The sequence below is a fragment of the Cuculus canorus genome, chromosome 1, assembly GCF_017976375.1.
Source record: "Cuculus canorus isolate bCucCan1 chromosome 1, bCucCan1.pri, whole genome shotgun sequence".
Classification (NCBI taxonomy): Eukaryota; Metazoa; Chordata; class Aves; order Cuculiformes; family Cuculidae; genus Cuculus; species Cuculus canorus.
In genome coordinates, this window is record NC_071401.1 from 86,717,715 (window position 1) to 86,737,804 (window position 20,090).

The 20,090-nt window shown below is 35.0% G+C and overlaps 1 protein-coding gene across 10 annotated transcripts in view; it reads right to left on the minus strand.

The window, feature by feature from the left end:
* DMD (dystrophin) overlaps positions 1-20,090 on the minus strand; it is a 1,193,355-nt gene that overhangs the window by 654,806 nt on the left and 518,459 nt on the right. For all 10 annotated transcript variants that reach the window (XM_054050408.1, XM_054050369.1, XM_054050393.1 and 7 more), the window contains 7 exons: positions 18,939-19,119; positions 12,440-12,585; positions 11,253-11,465; positions 7,482-7,595; positions 5,849-6,004; positions 3,105-3,275; positions 584-766 (listed from right to left, as the gene is read on the minus strand). In XM_054050408.1, coding sequence (XP_053906383.1) covers positions 584-766; positions 3,105-3,275; positions 5,849-6,004; positions 7,482-7,595; positions 11,253-11,465; positions 12,440-12,585; positions 18,939-19,119 — 1,164 coding nt within the window. The remainder of the gene's footprint in view (positions 1-583; positions 767-3,104; positions 3,276-5,848; positions 6,005-7,481; positions 7,596-11,252; positions 11,466-12,439; positions 12,586-18,938; positions 19,120-20,090) is intronic.

A 20,090-nucleotide genomic window follows, 5' to 3' on the forward strand; every position in this document is an offset into this window, starting at 1 on the left:
CCATCACTAAAAGCTACATCTGAGGCTTCTCTTTTAATTTAACTCTCCAGCATATACGATTCTCAAAAGATTTAGGTATATGGCTCATACCATGTTTGGCCTGGAGAAGAGGAGGCTGAGGGGAGACCTTATTGCTCTCTACAACTACCTGAAAGGAGGCTGTGGAGAGGAGGGAGCTGGCCTCTTCTCCCAGGTGACAGGGGACCGGACAAGGGGGAATGGCCTCAAGCTCCACCAGGGGAGGTTCAGGCTGGACATCAGGAAAAAAATTTTCACGGAAAGGGTCATTGGGCACTGGAACAGGCTGCCCAGGGAGGTGGTGGAGTCACCTTCCCTGGAGGTGTTTAAAGGACAGGTGGATGAGGTGCTGAGGGGCATGGTTTAGGGATTGTTAGGAATGGTTGGACTCGATGATTCAGTGGGTCCTTTCCAACCTAGTGATTCTATGATATTTGGTATATGGTTCCTAAAGAGATGATGGCTTCGGGCTACTCATGATCCCATGTGATAATGTATCTTTGCTCTATACCTTGCTTCTGCAGTTAGAAAGGCTATAAATACAATAACTGACAACACATCCAACCTCCAAAGTTTTGCATTTTCCATTCAATCTGCTGCAGAGTCTCTGGTAGCTGGTAATTAGATCATCGAGCTCCTTTTTCAAAGCCTCATGAGCTGCAGGTGGAGCCTTTGCTATAAAATTATTCACAGAATCAGTAATAAGCTTCACTTTCACTTCTTTCTGCATGGCTTCTTCCTTTGCTCTCTGAAAAACAGAAAAACAAAAAAACAAACCAAACCAAAAAAAAATTGTGGTCCTGGTTTAGAAAGGACACCAATTTCTAATAACTCTGTTAGAATTCTCCCTGGCAGAATTCTGCCACGGGAAAAACTAAAACAACACTACCACAACAAAAAAAACTCTCAAGAGCCATTTAATTCTCAAACTGACATAATCATGAATGCACCCAAAAAACTATTTTAGTCATTTTGTTGCCAATACAAGATACTCAATGCTATCTAACATCTTCTCAGAACTATTTAGCTTTCTGGAGTTCTCAGAGTAGTAAAACACTTCAGTATTTTTCTTTTCCAAGAAATGCTCCAAATATCTTTGCAATAATACCTGATGAACAATGTATGGCAAAAAAAAATCTTGTCTTACAAATTCATGTACCCAGATAAAAATTTTCAATGAAAAGCAATAAGACAGAAAAAAGGAAAATATTTCTTCTCAATTTCTCTCTCCTCGCCACTGTTATTAACTTGCATTTAAAGAGAAATTGAGAAGAAAATTTTCTCCATATTTTACACTGTCATCAGAGCATTAATGTTGATTTCATTCTCTCACTTTACAGAGAAAGAAAAATCAGTGACATTATTCACCACCAGTGAACAGCAACCTAAAATGAAGAGGAGAAAGTGAAAAGGGAGCGTTCTCGCAAACAGCACTTTCTGTCTTATGATCCTAGGCACAGATGTTTAACAAAGGACAGACACAGGAAACAAAGGACTGACGGACACAGAACCACAAATGGATGATGAATTAAATCCAATAATGAACAAATCTTATGTAACTGATATGGTACTACCAACTTGACACCTTTTGCAGCCTATGTAACCAAAACAGCTGATCAGTCCTTTTCCCACCCTTCCTCTTCCACCTTTTGCTACTCTCCCTGCCATGTTATGTTGTCTCATTAATAAGAAAGCAGTATCTAGCATTGTTTCTTCTCACAGCTTACAATGGGATAGTGTCTATGACTGGAGTCATATCATTACTGAAAGCAGACTGATGGTATATATAGAACCACCAGTTCTTTACAGCATTGGTCTTTACAGCAATTTAAGATGAGAATTTCCCGACCCAAAGACATTACAATGAAATGCTGTTGCTAACAACTTTCTTTCTCTCTGAGTCTGAGGAAATCCACAACCCAGAGTAATTTGGATCAGGCTGTCATTACCAAAGGTTACTAGGTTGCCTATGGCTTTCCTTTTTCCTAGAAATGGGAAGAAGTGGGCTGTGGGATGAAAAGAGAGTTCTGGACCAGGTTTTGCCTGTTGTGTGACAGGAGAGGTGGCTGCAAGTCTTCAGGGAAAAGCACCATCAGGAGCAGATGAAGGGATACATGACAAATGATCTAATTATTTGAGTAGGTCAGAGTGTCAGTTTGAATATCCCTCTACTGCAGCTGGAAATTCAGAATATTCACTAGAAAATCCACCTAAATTCACTAGAAAAGCTATCTAAAACTATACATTTAGCCTATTTTATCATATAGTGCAATGTATAAATTTGAGTTTTGTTATTTAATTAATAAAAAAGACTATCTCTAGAGCAGATATTTACTTTTGATACATTAGTCTCATTTACAATTAATAAAATGTATTCAATCTGTTTCCATATATTTTATATGTTCTTATTTGCATCAAGTAATTTCTGTCAATAAACAAAAACATTATCAGTTGTTGATAGATTGCGAAGCCATATAATCTGATTTCCTAAATAGTACAGGCCAAACAATTCACCTATAAAACAAAAATCAAATCCCCATCCAGTGGCTGAGTAACAGTGTATTTAAGCATATATCACAAATCAGTGTTTTTTTGCCCAAAGGCCATACTCATTCCACATAGAAAAAACATTATTTATTTAAGACAAAACATACTGTTCTTATATTGCTATATTAAAGAAATAAAGTAAAATATGCATACTTAATACATACCAACACACACCCAAAACTACTAAATCTTTTTTCCTCTCTTTAATTCATAAAGAATACATAAAATGATTTCACTCTATCAGTTAACTGCTCTAACCCCTAATTCTTAGAAATTATTGCTTAAGTAAAAGAATGTTGAAGATGCACCAAAATCAAGTAGTCGATAACTCACAGAGGAAAAAAAAAAAGCGATGCAGTATTGTGAAAGATTAAATATCTTGCAACACATTCCAAATAGAAATTACTTCAAGCCACCTACTTCTTTAAATTTAACAAGTTGATCTCAAATAACACCTTTCTAAATGAAAGAGTAAACCTTCTTTACACCAAAAACTTTAAAAGGAACTCTAAACACAGCTTGAGGAATTAATGTTTTACCTTCAGTTCCTCAACAGCTCTCTGTAATTCATCAGGGGTTTTATACTCAAAATCTCTTTCCAGATATTCTTCCTCAGCTTGTGTTATCCATTCATGCATTTCCGACAAATCTTTTCTGAGACTCACGGTCTTATCCAAACCACCTTTTAATGCTGCCTTCTTAGCATAGGCCTTTAAGAAAGAAAACATTACATAATACTTGAAGCAAGGCTACTCTACCAACTTGACAATATTTTATCCTGAAAAGACCCAAATTAAATCCCATACTAAGAACATTGCTGTCATTAGGCAGACGTTAACAAGTAATTAAATAGATATTAATAATAGGTAATTCAGAAAGTATTACATGTGTATACATCCTTCTAGTGAGTCACTGCTGTACACAATGAGTTTGCAATATTCCTATAATTAGGGCTGGAGCACCTGTGCTATGAAGACAGGCTGAGAGAGTTGGGGTTATTCAGCCTGGAGAAGAGAAAGCTCTGGGGAGATATTTACAAGAACATATAGTGATAGGATGAGGAGGAATGGCTTTGCATTGGAAGGGGAAAGATTTGGATCAGACATTAGGAAGAAATTCTTCATGATGAGGGCCCAGGGAAGCTGTGGATGACACCTTGAGCAGCCTGGTCTGTGGGAGGTGTCCCTACCCACGGCGGGGGTGGGTGGGGTGGAACCAGATGATCTTTAAGGTCCCTTCCGGACCAAACCATTTTATGATTCTATCATCTTGAAAATGCACCCAAGGGTAAAACCGGAGGCTTTTGAGCTGCCAAGTCAGATAACCTTCTAACCAGTCTGAATGCAACTTGTTAGAGAATAAAGCAATATACATATCTTTGTTTTACTGATAAATTTGTTAATGAATCTCTCAGAAAGATGTATATCCTAAAGAGAGATAAGTAAAAAAAGAAATGTCTTACTGGAAGAAACTACTTACCTTAAAGGGAAATATAGCTTTGTTAAATCCTTTGCCAATGACTATATAGGGTTCATATAACATGTTATATAGCTTATTTATAGAACTAGATCATCTTTAGGTCCCTTCAACCCCAAACCATTCTGTGACTGCATGATTCTATGAACTCTGCATCAACTTATTAAAATTGTCCATAACTGACTGAGCCATGGGCTGGGCTACCATTCAATGGTATAAAGAAGTTCCAACAAAAACAACTACTTGCACTGGTGTTATTTTTCAAAATTGTGTATGCAGAGCTGATCACTCCGATGTCCTGCACTGTGATGCTACTTCAGTAAGCGTTATTTTCGGTAGCGTCAAGAGGAACTGTGTCTTAATGTTTGTTATTTCTGACTGCAACTGGTTTCACTACCCACCCTTGAAGACTGGCTATTAAACACAGATGATGTTCTACCAAACTAACAGAGTAACAAAAAAGATGATGTTCAACAAGTACAAAAGCAGAACATATGTGGCCCTGCAAAATTTCCTTTTCCTCAGTCGTAAAACCAGAAAAGAGAGGAATCTCTCATAATTTGAATAGAGTATCTCAATGCCAGTTGTTAGCTGTCAGTCCTACTAACTGCATGCATATCAAAAAGCTGATTTCCCCAAATCCTTTCAAGAAAACCTTGCAGACAAAACGTATTCTTATATTTACTACTTATTAGTTTTAACAGGTATTACTGAAGAAGTTGTGTTAGAAATGCCCATTCAGCAGTAATAATTTGTGCAGTGTATTGAATAGAACTATTACAGGGAGATTTTCAGGGAAGAGAGACTTCTAAACAGACTTCTAAACTTATAAGGCATTACTTGATATTTCTGGCAGTGAAGTGAAAAGATATCTGATTTATTAATATTACAAAAAATAAGCGATTAAAAATCCACCTTAGTAGAAGGGGAAAGACTACTAGACTGGATCAATTAAATGCCTTACAGATTTCAAAGATCAACTTTTTCAGTAACTACGTTTATAAGAAAAATATGTGAGGCTATTTTCCACATGTAAAGTGAAGAACAATAAATTTAGAACAGACCACTTTGAAAAATAGTGGCTTTACTTTTATGCAAAGACGTTAAAAAATGGACAACAGCATGAGCTAGGGGAAAATAGTAAAAATAATACAACGTGAAAGACGTTTTCTTTGAACTGTCATAAACAATGAGAATCTCAATGTCATCAATGAGATAACAGTAATTTTTAGCTTCCTTAATCTGAAATATTTATTAAGAATGTCTTTAATTAAAATAAAAGAATTGTCATTTTCTGTTATGCCCCATTGTCTCAAATTCGTATAACCACTGGACACTAATTTACACACATGCATACGTTTATATACTCTTATTTCCAAGTTATTGAATTCTGAATTCTTCACTACTTAAGGATCTTATTTCATCTGGAGTAATGCCATACAAGTATGATGACACAAAATAAAATTTAACAGACTAAATACAGAACTTCATTTTTTTGGCAAATGCCTGTGTACAACCTTCAGACAGCCAGTTTTGCAGGAGCCATGAGTAACATTGCTGTTAAGATCTAAGGCATTAATATATAGCTTTTTTATAAAAAGAGTAAGATATTGTATTATAATATAAAGGTATGTACATTACATATATTGCTACATGCTAAATAAAATTCCTAAAACAGAAATTTAATGTCAAGCACATATGTCTAAATTTAGTTTCATTTCTGCTCAATATGCATAGAAGGACAAATTCTGCCAATAAGTCTGATTACTAATTTAAAATAAACCATTCACAGTGGGAGGCTTGATACCTGTTGGCAAATGTGTTCCCATTGAACATTTAGCTCCTTTAGTTCTTTCTCTATTCTGGAAGCAAATTCTGGCTCTGCTTCACTCTTCATTTTCTTCCCAACCTCATTAACACTGTTCAAACTCGGCTGGATTGTCTGGATATCATTAACTAAGGCCTGAAGGAATAGCAGAAGATTAGGCAAGCAACATTCACACAGATTTTCACTATCCTTATTAAATGTGTCTACATGACATTCTGACATATCTTTGGTCCAGATCTCTAGACAAATAAGCAGAGTTTACAGACTTAACTGTGAAAATAAATGAACTGTTTTAATGCAGCAAGCTATTCTATACCAGACAAAATTCATTTGCAAAAACATATAATATAAAGTTCTAAATGTTATGTATATAATCTATATACACACATGTATAGTGTTATATTACATTTATTTTATCTATTACAATGCCTGGGTCTTTTATTCATATTTGCAAATGAGCATCCCATCATAAAGGTGGAAAATTGTCTGCGAATTCCCCTTATTAACTGTGCCAGCATTACCCTTGGGTTGGTAATTCACCTGATGACTTCCTAAAATGGTCTGAATGGTGATATTTTCTGGTTATGTCTAGTTATTAGAACTGTACTTGTGGTTGAATATTATTTAAGCCTTGAGGTAGTTCTAAACTGCCACTTCCAAATTTATTTCCTAAGGCCTTCTTCAGTGCTATAGATGTTATCTCGGCTTCCTACACAGTAGAAAAGGCTGGCAGTGTAAATACATGAAAGATGATGAAGATTTTGGTAGCTTTATTATATATTTGACAGTAACAGCTAATATTTGTGCAAACCCTTAATAATAACAAGTGACAGATTTTAAAGGAGTTACTTGTAATTTACTACTCTGTAGAGGTAAGAATTGTCTTGTATAATTTATAATCACTTTTATTTAAATAAGGTGTAAGAGAGGAAGTCTGAGCTCATAGCTCTGTAAGATCAATATGTATGTCTCATAATATTTAGACATCCTGCCAGAACAGGTACAGACCTTGTAAATTCCACTGAACATAGAGACAGGGACTATCACGGGTTACAAACTTTACTGCACTTACACACTCTTTTGGGACAGGCAGAATAATTTGTAAAGCTTGTAATGGAATTATCAATACTTCATGAAGCTTTAAAACTCTGCTGGGACAAAATCCTGGAACTTGTAAATTTAGTGAAAAAAAAAATAAAAATGGATATTGCCAACAATACCTGCAAGTTCTTTCGCTGCAGTCAGAAAAACTTGTAAATCGTGTGTGAATAACAGACACAAAGAAAGGTCTCACAGAGATTACAGAGTTTCTAATGAATAAATATAGAACATTTGTAAACTCAACAAAGTGAATAAAGAGGCTATTAACACATGTGATGCAAGTATCCTTTCTGATGTTTTCCTCCTGCTATAAAAATATAATGATACATTCATGGTATACCTTCCATTTTATAATAATTTCCTTGAATCCCAGAAAATGCAGGTGGCTCAAATAGATTGCACAAGACAACTTCCTTACAAAATTGATTTATTTCTAGGAACAGTAATAATTTGTGTAACTTCTGTATAAGCCAGGCTGATAGAGACGAGTTGACTAATTGCCAGTACTCACTGTGCATTGCTCAAGTTGCTTTTCCAGTGCTTCTGAATCACCAAGGGCAGGCCACTCTTCCTTCAGAAAAACATCCACTTCAGCCATCCACTTCTTCAGTGTTTTAGTGTCATTCTGTTTATTAAAAAGCATTTTATTGCATTGCACAGAGCCTGACTGGCAATAGTGTAATTCATCCTGGCACTACAACTAAAACTCCTCACAGTGTAATTTTAAGATTATTGAACTCTTTGAAAAATACAAACACAGCCAACAAGCAAAAGCAATTTTATTTGGGACTGTCACTGACTCTTCAGCTTGCAATGTGACTATTTCTGCCCAAGTTTAATGTATCTTCAAGTGGGCAAATTTATGGCTCTCTAGATAATATTTGTGTTTAGATGCTGCATATGCGTCCATTGGTTCTTTGTATGGGCTTCAGACTACTCATATTTGGCAATTAATTTAGGCGCACCTATCAAATTCTTCCATGTTTCAATTTAAATTTCAGGCCCCTTTTGGAAGTTGCATGCTCTAATTCTCTACTAGAACATAACACAGAAAAATTCCCTTACTACTCAGAATGAAAAAAATGTCACAAATGAAACAGATTAACTTCAGAAACTAAAATCATATCATGATCCTGAGTCATTTCAGAGACTGATTCTCAGTTACTGTTTCTAGCACTAGAATATTTGTAATCAGTAATTTGCTTTTCATGGTCTTTGATTAACTCTTACGATTAATAAAAATGCTGAACATCAAGTGCTTGAAAAGAGGGAATGCTACCAGTCCCAGGCAACATTACATAGATTAAAATTTAATACTTTGAGAAGTAGAATAAGATTTTTTAAATGTCACTTAAAATTACTTCTAAATGCCACCTTAGGTAAACAATTAGATGCACATGTTAAAATAAACATAATAAATGGCAAAAATCTGAAATGCAAATTATAAGCACTTGTCATCAAACTGTTTGCATTGACAGTGAAGTACATTATTGATATATGCAGCATGCAAAGTTGAATTAAAGCACAAAAAAGGGTTTATTAGAATACAGACTGTACCCTAAAATGTTTACAAAAATGCTTTAGCAGCTATTACTAGGCAGATAATCAAAGGAAACATTTTCCTAATGCTTGTAATATTTAATAACAACAGGCTGACATGGAAAAGGAATTAATAAAAATAATCATACAGAAATTGTCAGTATACTTCAGAATGACAATTACCAAAACACTGTTGAAGTGTCCACTGCACATTCCATTATCAGTCAGTGAAAACAGTTCAGAATCATGTTTCATGATGAAACTTTAATACTTCTATAGGAATACTTTAAGTATAGTTCATTACTGCTGCAAAATATAGATCTGATGGGATTTAATTAAAAAGGAATGTCTCCAGCTACCAATGAAGATTGAATGTATGACTTGCATTCTGAAACAAACTGTAAATGCATTTTATTTATTGAAACTGATTTCACTGCATCCTGTGCTGACACACTCCATAAACTGCAACAGCCAAAACAATCGTCTGGAAGATACATCATTCAAGGAGTTGAAAAAAAAAACCCCTTTTATATTAACAATTCACTACAGTGACTTCATCTATAAATATAAAGGCTAAAATTTTTATGCAACAATAGTTCACATAGCTTTAAAAATACATGCTTTACAAGCATGGTCATGATGTTCAGGACTTTCTCCTTTTAAGAGCAGCGGAGGAGTCTCTAAACCTCTATCCTGAAAATTTGTATCGCTCCATTTTGTGCAATTGCAAATATTTCAATATACTATTGACAAAGCCCCTGTCCAGATTTCCTGTTTATATTGGATTTATGCAGCAAGGTGGCCTCTGTGAAGAGAGGCCAGCTGCTGCTCTGTGTTGGACACAGCCAGTTCTGGTTACCTGCAGTGGACCCATCACAGTGCACAGCTGATCCCATGGTCAGCTGCTGACACCTCTGTGATGATATAGTTAAGAAAGGGCAACAATGCCAGAGGGGCAAAGGAGGAGAGAGGAAAAAAAAGTGAGAAACAGCTGCGCAGACACCAAGATGAGTGAAGAAGTAGGGAGAAGAGGTGCTCCAGCTGCTGGAGCCTATGGTGAACACCATGATATACACCCTGCATCTCATGGAGGATCCCACACTGGAACAGTTGATGTGCCCTAAAGGAAACTGCAGCCCATGCAGAGTCCCACATAGAAGCAGATATTTCCCAGAGGACTGCAGCCCATAAGAGGAAGCAAGGAAAAAGAGTGAGGAAGAAGGAGCAGCAGGGAGAAGCTGTTGTGGACTGACCACAACTCTTATTCCCCATCTACCTGCTCCCTTTGGTGGGAGAGGAGACAAGAGTAAAGCAAGAGTTGTGCCCGTTTTGTGCGTGATGGTAACTGGTGAGCAATCTCCCTGTCTTTATCTCAATCCAAGAGCTTTTCCATCTTATTTTCTCTCTTCTTTCCTGCAGAGGACACTGAGTGAGAGAGCAGCTGGGTCTTCTGGCTGCTGGCCAAGGTTATCTCAACATACCATTAAACTTCATTTCATGGCCAGCTTCAAATGTCAGAAATGTAATGAGGGAGCCAAAGTTACAATTTAGATCTATGTGGCATTTCAGCAGCTAAATTATAAATGGTACTGATAATTTTTTTTTTTTCCTCTTTTGGTCCATTTTGCTCATCTGAAAACTTACAAAGAGTAACAAAAGAATAAGTATTTTTTTTTCCTCTCTAAAAAGTTTTTTTACCTCTGTAAAAGCAGAAATGTAAGAATACTTAGAAAATTTATTCCTGACCAGATAACTCTATTGACATAAACTGAAAATAACAATTACATCTCATATGCTATTGTATTATAATTCACAACATGGAGCTAATAATGTATAGCTTTCTAGTACCAGCAAACCAAACCCAAGTACAGAGAGAGACAATACTGAGAAGAAACACACTGTGAGAACAGATCTATGACCATGGCTGCAGGACCTCAACCTTCAGAATTTTCTTTGTGATATTCCCCCATGAGTGTGCAAATGTTGATTTGTATCAGTGTGACAAGGGAAAAACATAAAGAATTATAAAAATACTTTCTCCATTTTTCTCATTGGCTGATCTGAATGCCTCTGAAACCTGACCCTTGAAATTATATAGAAATAGAACAGGAATATGTTTAAAATGTATTTATTTTAAATCTTATAACATCTAACTCACAGACATCCCATGTAATGCTGATACATGTGATTTATAAATATGTATAAATAGGAGAACCTCACGAAGGAAAGAATGTACGCTTTCATTGTTGTCATTCTAAATATCTGAAATTCACACAATTGTGTCATATATACTTCTGCCTTCTGACAACTGCTGCCAAGAGATTAGCATACTACAAATTACTTTAAGCATGTAAGAGAATCTATTAAAGTAAAAATGGTTACAGCTACTTCAGCTGTATGAAAAAGTACTTCAGCTACACTGAATACTAATATTCTACAAAAGTAGAATATTCTAATATTCTAATATGTAATATTCTACAAAAGTAGAATATTAGTAGCGATTTCACTGAAATGAAAGTTAAGTTTCACTATTAAAACAACATAGACAGAAACAGCCACAAAATCAGAATTCAAAGTAAAATCTTGGACCCACTAAAATCAAGCAAATATTTTAATATATTTTAACTACTGTTTTGATATTTCACTTTGGTGTTACTTTCTTGATATGCATAAATGCAGTGTATACTAGTCTTACAGCCACAAGACACCACAAAGTAGTTGAGACTGAAAAATATTGGTTAACCTGGAATCGCTGGAGTTTGGTCATAAGATCCTCTATTTTCTGGCAATGTTCTACCAACTGCGCTGACAATTTCTTCCACTGACCAAAGATCACCTCAGTCTCTGTTCGGCATCTTTGGCTGACTTCTGCAGGGGCTTTCCTAGACAGGTCTTCCACAGTTGTGCTGAGATAGTTCAGGCCTTTTTGCTGCTCTTGCAGTGAATTTTGTAAAGCCTATGAGAAAGGAACAAATAAGTATCCTGATTCATGTGTCGGGCAATTCTCTTTGTTTCACAGACATAAGTGAGATGGCTGAAGAAAGTGCTCAAAACTAAAAATCTAGGTCACCTTTGCTGCAACATCTAATGACATATTCTACTAAGTAATTTGGAATTGGTTTTCTCACACAAACTAGGAAGCAGATATTTTAGTTGAATTGAAAAATATAACCAGAGATGTTGATACTCGTTAACAGAGGTGAGTCACCTACACTTCCTTAATCTGAGACAGGAATTTACTACAGCCCTAATGATTGCACTTTCAAAATAATCACACTGTGCATAGAAAAAATAATAAACTTAGAAATGCTTATATGATTTAAAGTTTTTGATAACAACTTCTCAAAACTTAGCAATTCTTAGCCCAAATATTTTTTTTCTATATTCTACTTTTCATTTCTGCATGTACATTACTAGTTGCATCAAACAACATGCTCATTAGGCATCTGATAGTATAACAATGTCAAACATTGAAATGCAGGCAAGGTTTGTACACATTGGCAAAACTCGTTCCGCATTTGTGTCTGCTTGTAAATCCGACACAAAATCTGACAAAGCTCATGCTGTATTTTGCAAATCACATTCATTTCCATGTCAACACTGGAAAAAGAAATGAGCTAAGTCTATACTTAACTACCAGAGCTGTTGTCAAAGGTATATTTTATGTGTCATAGGGACAAACAAAGGCTTTTCCTTAAATTGTTCAATATCTTATAACACTGGTTTCAGTGGTGAGAAACACTTTCAGTCCTTTAATGTCAGGAACTGATATAAGTCAGTATTCATTGTCTCCTGAAGCCCTTGGCTAAAACCCAAATAGGTATAATTCACTTAAGAGTCCTTATGCTTCAGCAAACTCATGACAAGTTTGCATTCTGTTCCTGTAAACTTTTCACTTGAGCTATTCATTCCCATAGCCTGACCACTCACCTTGAGCTCCCTGAGTCTCTGCTCCATAATTTCATATTCAGCAACAGCAACCTGAGGCGTGGAGAGTTTAGTTTCTGACTGCTGGATCCACCCAAGTATAGTGCTTATTGTCTCTTTGTAGCGTGCAGGAGGCAAACTGTCGAAAACTACATTTAATGAGGAAGAAAAAGGAAAGAAATAAAATGATTCCGTTTCATTATTTGGTTTGCTGACTGAAGACATTTGATAAAAGACTAAGCCTTTTTGAAGGCCATTTGAAGTCAATGGCTATCTTGCGACAGACTGCAACAGACCCAGTACCAAAGTTTTCCAAGAATTGTGGAAGCAGAAAACTTTTGAAGAATGAATATGCTCCTAATATTTGTATCCCTGCCATTTTATCAGGTGTGTGTCATTTGACTCTTGTTATATGTCACGTGACAACTTATATGGACAAGACGACTAGTTTAAATGTACGTTCAGAGGTCAAGAGATAAATCCTTGCACTTGACCCCAAATTAATTCAGAAATGCAGTAGGAAATAGCATTCCCTTTTATGGTCCATGCTTGTGTGTTTAATGTTACCGTTCAACTAAAATGTTCTGTTTAAGACATCTGTTAAAAGCTTAAAAAATTAATCTTTCTTCTGCAATAAAGCTGAATTTTATGGAACTGTGCTTATTGTGCCAATATTACAGCTGCTCTAAATAGACAACATCTGGCACACACATGAGCAACTCATTAGCAGAGATACTCCCTCTGCCCTCAACAATAGTTGCTTCTATACACTTTGAGAAAAGTACAGACAAATAGCATGGCTGGTTTGAAGTGAAACATTTCCAACTTATACTACATAGTAATGGAGTATAAAAAAGCTCAAAACCACCTTACATCCGTTTGTATCCCTTCTGGTGTTTCAGAAAGAATTGTACTGAGAAATGACATAGCTGTCCAAAAAGCAATTTTGACAAACAACACAGTTAATTTTTTTAAGTGCAAGCTTCCTTACATTCTCATACAGCCAGACTTGGCACAACTTACTTCAGGTTTTAACCTATTTTTTTAGCTGATCAACAGTATGCTACTTGAAAAAAACTTATATTTTCAGCTAGGCATCATAAAAACATAAAATCTGGGCAGTTTAAGCTCTCGCTTGTGGAACAAGCACGTTGTACGGCATTCTTTCTTTGCAAAAATCTTGGCTGATCTGATTTATCAGACATAGCTGGGGATTTACAAAAGATGGTACGTAGTACCAGGAAAGACAATAATTTCTTCCCTTACGATGTATTTTCTCTACACAGAAAGCAATATAATACATTCCTGCAAACACACAAAACATTTTCCATCTCATCAAATAGCATTTTAAATCTTTTTATTTCATTAGTGAGATTTGTATTGTCTTTGACTTATTTAATACAAACAACTCCTATATTAGAATAGAACATCCATGTAAACACATCACTTAAACTGAATGAAGATAAAATTTTAACAGCTCAGATATGTTCAACTCAATCTGTATCTTTATTTAGAAATATGAAAGGAAGTTCAGTATTGTGACATAATATTAGCTTCTATAAATAATTTTCACCTTTAAACGAACAACAAATCTTTGGACTAATTTATGACTTCAAGCAGCTAAATAAAATATAAGCTATTTTCAGTATCACAAGATTCACTTTTACAGTGGTCTCCATGGAAGTATATGAAACTCTTACCCTGAAAGTTTACTGCTATTATTATTACTATAATTACATTTATTTTAAAATAATCCAAATACTGCAAAGCTTTTGTTCAATTTTAAGGAATGATGCTCTCTATTATTTGAGAGATTGAATAACAGTTCAGGTGGTTTCATCAAGCCAGTGGCTTTCCAATTTGGTTATTAAATATTCTGTTTTAAAAGCACTTTTAAGTTCAGTGAAACAATGGTTTTCCTATTTCATTTCTGAAGAGTACTAGTAGTGAAATACTACTTTTCAACGCCTTTTGCATTTGGGGGGGGTTGTTTGTTTACACTTTTTTTTAAAGATAGACAATATGTCAACATTTTCATCCACAAGGAAGCATAATAACATCTGTTTGGATGACACTTAAGAAGTGCTTATACTGTTTTTGCAGCTCACAATGCCAACTGTGAGAATTCCTTCAAACTCCTACAGTGGGATTCACGTTACCTAAGTTTAGCTGTCTAAATAATCTAATACATTTATAGTCTCTCTGCAGGCGGTATGAGTCTCCAAATTCCCCATGCTCATAACATAAACACACATCCAGATCTGTTTATTTTTTTCCTAAAATTTGCTTACTGATACTAATGTTTGTAGATTAAAGTCCACATGACAAGCACACTGCATTAATATGAATTTTGCTGTCTTTTATGAAAAAATGAACTGGTACTCAGCAACTGAAGCTCCAGCTGAGCTAGGCCTACGACAGAACTGTAACAAAACACCACAGACGGAAAGTACAAATTTGTTAGCATGAGATATCAGAATACAGTTCCCATCCCATAATAGGAAAATGTTGCATTAATCTATTCCATTTGTAGGGAATACATTTTGGTATGACTGACATTGTAACCCTTAAGAATGGACAAGAAGTTTAAACTTGTATATTTATTTTAGAAAAAGTGCTTAAATTTGGAAATATGGTGTGCAGACAGACGTTTGGTTAGGACATTTTTAATAAGCAGAAATATTTAAAACTGTGAAAAGAGCTTTCCAAGTAAGTAAAACATTTTTTTGTTTTCATTTTTCCTCCCAGCTTGCTTTTTTTGTGACCAGATTTTCCAGCCAAAAATGTTTTCCCAAATCAGAAATCAAATAAGGATGCAATTATCTCAACAACGATCACACACTGCATATATGCTGCAATGTGTATCTCCTACAATCAGGACAAATCCCACTGTTGTTCACATAATTTTAAAAGAAGAAAGGCAGTAAATATAATCTATGGGAACATTTCAGTAAAGACTTATTCCCTGAAATGAATGAACTAGATTAAACTGCATCTATTTCCCATAAAAATCTCCTCAGTAGTAATTGCACTGTTTAAAACCATACTGATTTTCTCACAACTTTGTTTTGCTGATTTTTTAATACAAGTACATGAAGTGATTCATCAAGTCTTTATATTGATGCCTTCATAAAAGCTGTGATTCCCTTCTCCCACATCTTTAATCAGAAACTCTCAAAATGGAATAATAAGGAATCTTGTATAATACATAATCAATGTTCTCCAAGTGTTTTAACACTTCCATTTCTCTACTTATTAATGTCTTAAAAGAAATAGAAGGGAAGCCCTTCTCCAATTCTACAAAATCTAATGTAACAGTAAATAACTTTTAAAGATGAAATTTTTTTGGGTGGTTTTCTTTCCTGTTCTCATACATTTTCATTTTTAAAAAGGAGGAAAAGGACAAAGTGACCTACAGGGTAGAGGACATTATCTCATGAACATTCATTTCACAGGTTGCTTTGTACTTTCACTCTTTATTTAAATAAAACATAATTACCGGAGGAAATGGATGCAAAATTAAAATTAAATTACTTGCCTGTTACTTATTAAAATAATATTTTCTCACACACATATGAGCTGTATCTTCAGGGAGAAAGGCATATTCAAAGACAGTTAAGAAAACGTTATCCCTCAAAATCAAACAGCAATGAATATTATTGCTACTAATTCAGAGACCAGGTCTTAAAAAAAAAATTACAGTTATGAAATTTACAGGAAACTTAATTTTTGTTTTCCTCAAGTATGCAATGATTGGTGAAAGATTATTATGTATATCATAAAAATTTCACTGTCATTTATAACCCATCTCTAAGATACTTAGAGAATGAAAATATGTTAGTTCAAAGTTTAAGCAAAAGTAGACAAATGACAGACTAAAACTTCAAATGGTCTTCATACTGCTATGGCTACTGTGATTACTACATTCAAAAGGGTCAGTTACTATAGATATACAGATATTATCCTACAAAATAAGAAAAATGAGTTCATATTTCCTCATATTTTAGAAAGTTGTATTTCTCTCATTAAAAAAGAATACAAAACAGTGAAAAAACAACCAAATAGGTTTTAGAACTGGCTATAAACTAGGTTTTATAACTGGAAATGCTAGTCAAGCCACGGAGAAAAACATTTGAGAAAATCTGAGTCAATCTCTAATAATATTTTATTAAGACATCTACTGGGCGGTAGAGAGAAACTACTAAACAGTCTTTAATATAAAAAACCTCAAACCAAAACCACTACCATCCTCAACACCCTACCCCAACTGAACAAATGTATTTGAGGGAAACAATCTCCTAGAACTAGTGAAAACTTTTTTTTCAAGGAAAAACATTCTCTTGGAAAAGCAGAACAGAATACCTAAATACCCTCATCCATCAGAATATAAAATGGAATAATGGAACATTAAAGAAAAACAACGACACAATCCTCAAGCCTCTAACGATGAATCAAAAATCATTTTAATGCAAAAAAGCTCAAAAAAAATATCTTTCAAGTCCAGGTAGGTTATATGTGCAGGGAAGAAAAAAAGGAGCAAACACTACCACTAATTTACAAAGCATCATTCAGTCTTTAAGAAATTCTCTCTCTGTAGAAAATAATTAATTGCAAATAAAAGATATATATCTAAAATATTCTAGCAAAACTTCAACATTTTCTATTAAAGTAAGGCCAAATTTTCTGTGCCTCACCTTCATTTTTATTTCCACATTTTTTGATTCAGAATATTTTCCCTGAAACAGGATTAGACCTAACACAGTATCCCAAGCATGATCATTCAAATCTTCAACAGAGAATAACTTTCCTTATGAAAGGAAGTTAACACTTTGTATAAAACCATGTATAAAATTTCTGAAGATAAAATATGATTGACACAACAATCTCACCTAAAATATCACTATAGGTATGTACTGTATGGGATAAAACAGTCTCATCTTGACAGCTGAACTGTCTGAGATGAAGTGCCTATGCTGCAGAGCAGCAGTGTAAAATAATAACAGAGCACGGTTCCATAAAATATTGATTTGGGTACTTCTCTAGCAGTTTAAGAGACCATCCCTAGCCCGATCAATGCTGTCACTTCAGGACAGCTGCTTCTGTGGCTGGCCAGAACACTGGAGGAGCGCACTGCAGAGCGAATGAACAGCTGCCACCAGGAAGAATCTTACCCAAGACCCTGCTTGGTGGCATTACAGTTCAAGCAATGAACACTGCTCATCTTACAGACTTAACCAACTGGATAGTTCACAAGGTCTTGTTTTAGTAAAATTATGTGAAGTTAAATCAGCAATTACATAAAACTGGATACAGAAGAAAACATAAAGAAGCTAGTATTTACCATAATTTCCCATTGACGTGAAGGTAACTGATTTCAGCGTGTAATCCAGCGTGGCATTAAAAGTTTTAAAGCCTTATCCATTGTATGGCCTGAATTTAGGGTCATGAATAAACTTTACACTTCTCGATACTAAATTTCTACAGCTCATTCTTTCATTACATGCTATGGCATACTTGCATTTTATTCTCCAGTTCTCCTATGCACCATTACCTCTTCATTTTGTGTGTGTCTGGATGTGTGAAATAACCATAGCAGCAGAATAATGCAATGTTGTTGAAAAGAAATCCATCTTTAAAAATGGAATCATGTCAAATGTCTCCATGAAAGAATTTAGGAGGAATACTATAAAAATCCACTAGAAGGAGCTAGCATTATGCTAATTTAAAAAGAATATGGTCATTTACAGATATCATTGGCTTAACGAGAAAATAATCTCTTTGCCACTGAAAAAAATTAAATTTATATTTTCATCCATTACTTTATTTTTAATTCCATAATCAAATAAAGCAAGTGTAAAGTAGTCATTGACATGGGACATATATTTAATAACGAATTAAGTCAACTTTCTATTTTGGTACAACATTTTCCCCCTTTTGAAAAATGCATTTTATTACAAATATTGTAAATAATGTTGTAACTAGCAGTCATATATTCTGTGTTGCAAAAAAGGAACTATCCACTAGATGATGAAAAACTAGATACCCTAAAGCAGCTACTCTCTTTGATGAGATCTACAGTTAAATTTCTACTTCATGAAAATCTAGAGCAGATTCACTCCTGCAATTAAACTCTCTCTCCTCTCTACTGACAGACATAGACAGCCCTGTCTCACAATCCAACTAAACAAAGACAGTTTTACATTGCCAAAAAGTATCATTAAATCTGTCCATAAACATTCTAACAAGAAGAGATCTGATGGTACAACTACCTTGAGTATAACCTTTGCTTCTGAATAGTGTACCAACCCTTGTTTTCCTATTGACGAAAAACATATAATGCACTAACAATTTCCAAAAGATTAATTCAATTTAAAAAAGGACCACCTAAATTTTACTACTGCTTTAGCATGACAAAACAAATACAAAAGTAGGAAAGCAAAATACATGCACCTATTCTTTGCATTCTAGGCAGGAAAATTTACTTCTTGTCATGAACACTTACTGCTCTGTAGTTGCTTTTCTCTGGCCTCCATATCGGCAAGAATTTGTTTGAAATGGCTGGTAAAAGCAGCAAGGTCAGCATCCACAAACACCGGCCCTTGTTCCTTCTCTTTGAGCACTTGACTTCGAGCCTTCAGTCGTTCAATTTGAGGCTGAAGGGTTGACATTCGGATAATTTCGTCCTGCATTTTTGAACAAAACCCATCCAGATAAAGCTGTCCCACAAATGGAATCGCTAGTGGCATGAAATCATTGCTATTTCAATGCACATTACACAACTGTTTTGCTTCATCAATTACAGTAATAGCAAATTCAACATTTTTAATAATTTCTCAGCAATTAATGCCTTTGCTCCCAATATGATGCTCTTACCATTCTTTAAAGACAATTCCACATGGTGTTTTCATGTTAGTAGTGTAATGCTTAAAGAAAATGAGAGACTGTACATTAAATATGAATTGATGCATGGTGATTTCTAGCAGCCCCACAGTAACATATTACAGGTTGGGGCTGTGCTAGCATACCTTCAGGAGACCTTGTAAACAGTGTGACATTTGCAACTACTAAGTCAAAAGAAATGAGGAAAGCAAGCCAAATGTACAGTTCATAGTAGGTAAAAGAAGGTTTCTGCAAGAAAACAGAGAACCTCTGTAAGCACAATGCCAGCTTGGAAATTACTTGAAAAGAGAAGTAATGGCATAGATCTAAATTTGGGATTCAAACAGTTTTCAGTTTGAGAGTTTCTAGAACCAGAGATTCCATAAAGTATTTCTACAAGTATGTCATGCAATTTATAATTCATTGCTACACCTCAATAGATTCCTATCAAACAATATTAGCTTGCAACTAATTTCCACCCACAGCATTGTCTACAGAAAGAGGCACATCTCTATGATGATGCAGCACATAAATGAAAACATTTAGGGAAAATAATAAGTGAAATGGTGTGACTGTTTTTGTACAACTATTGTAATTATGACAGAAGAATATTCTTCCATTCAACCACACAATCCATCCTGCATTAAAATGCAGCGTGTGTAACAAATAAAGCAGTCTGCAACGGCAAAATTTTGTACTTGATCATGAAGACTGTTCTATGGCCCGGATCCTTGTGACAGAGATGATGAGCAAGTTTCTGAATGAAGAACCAAAG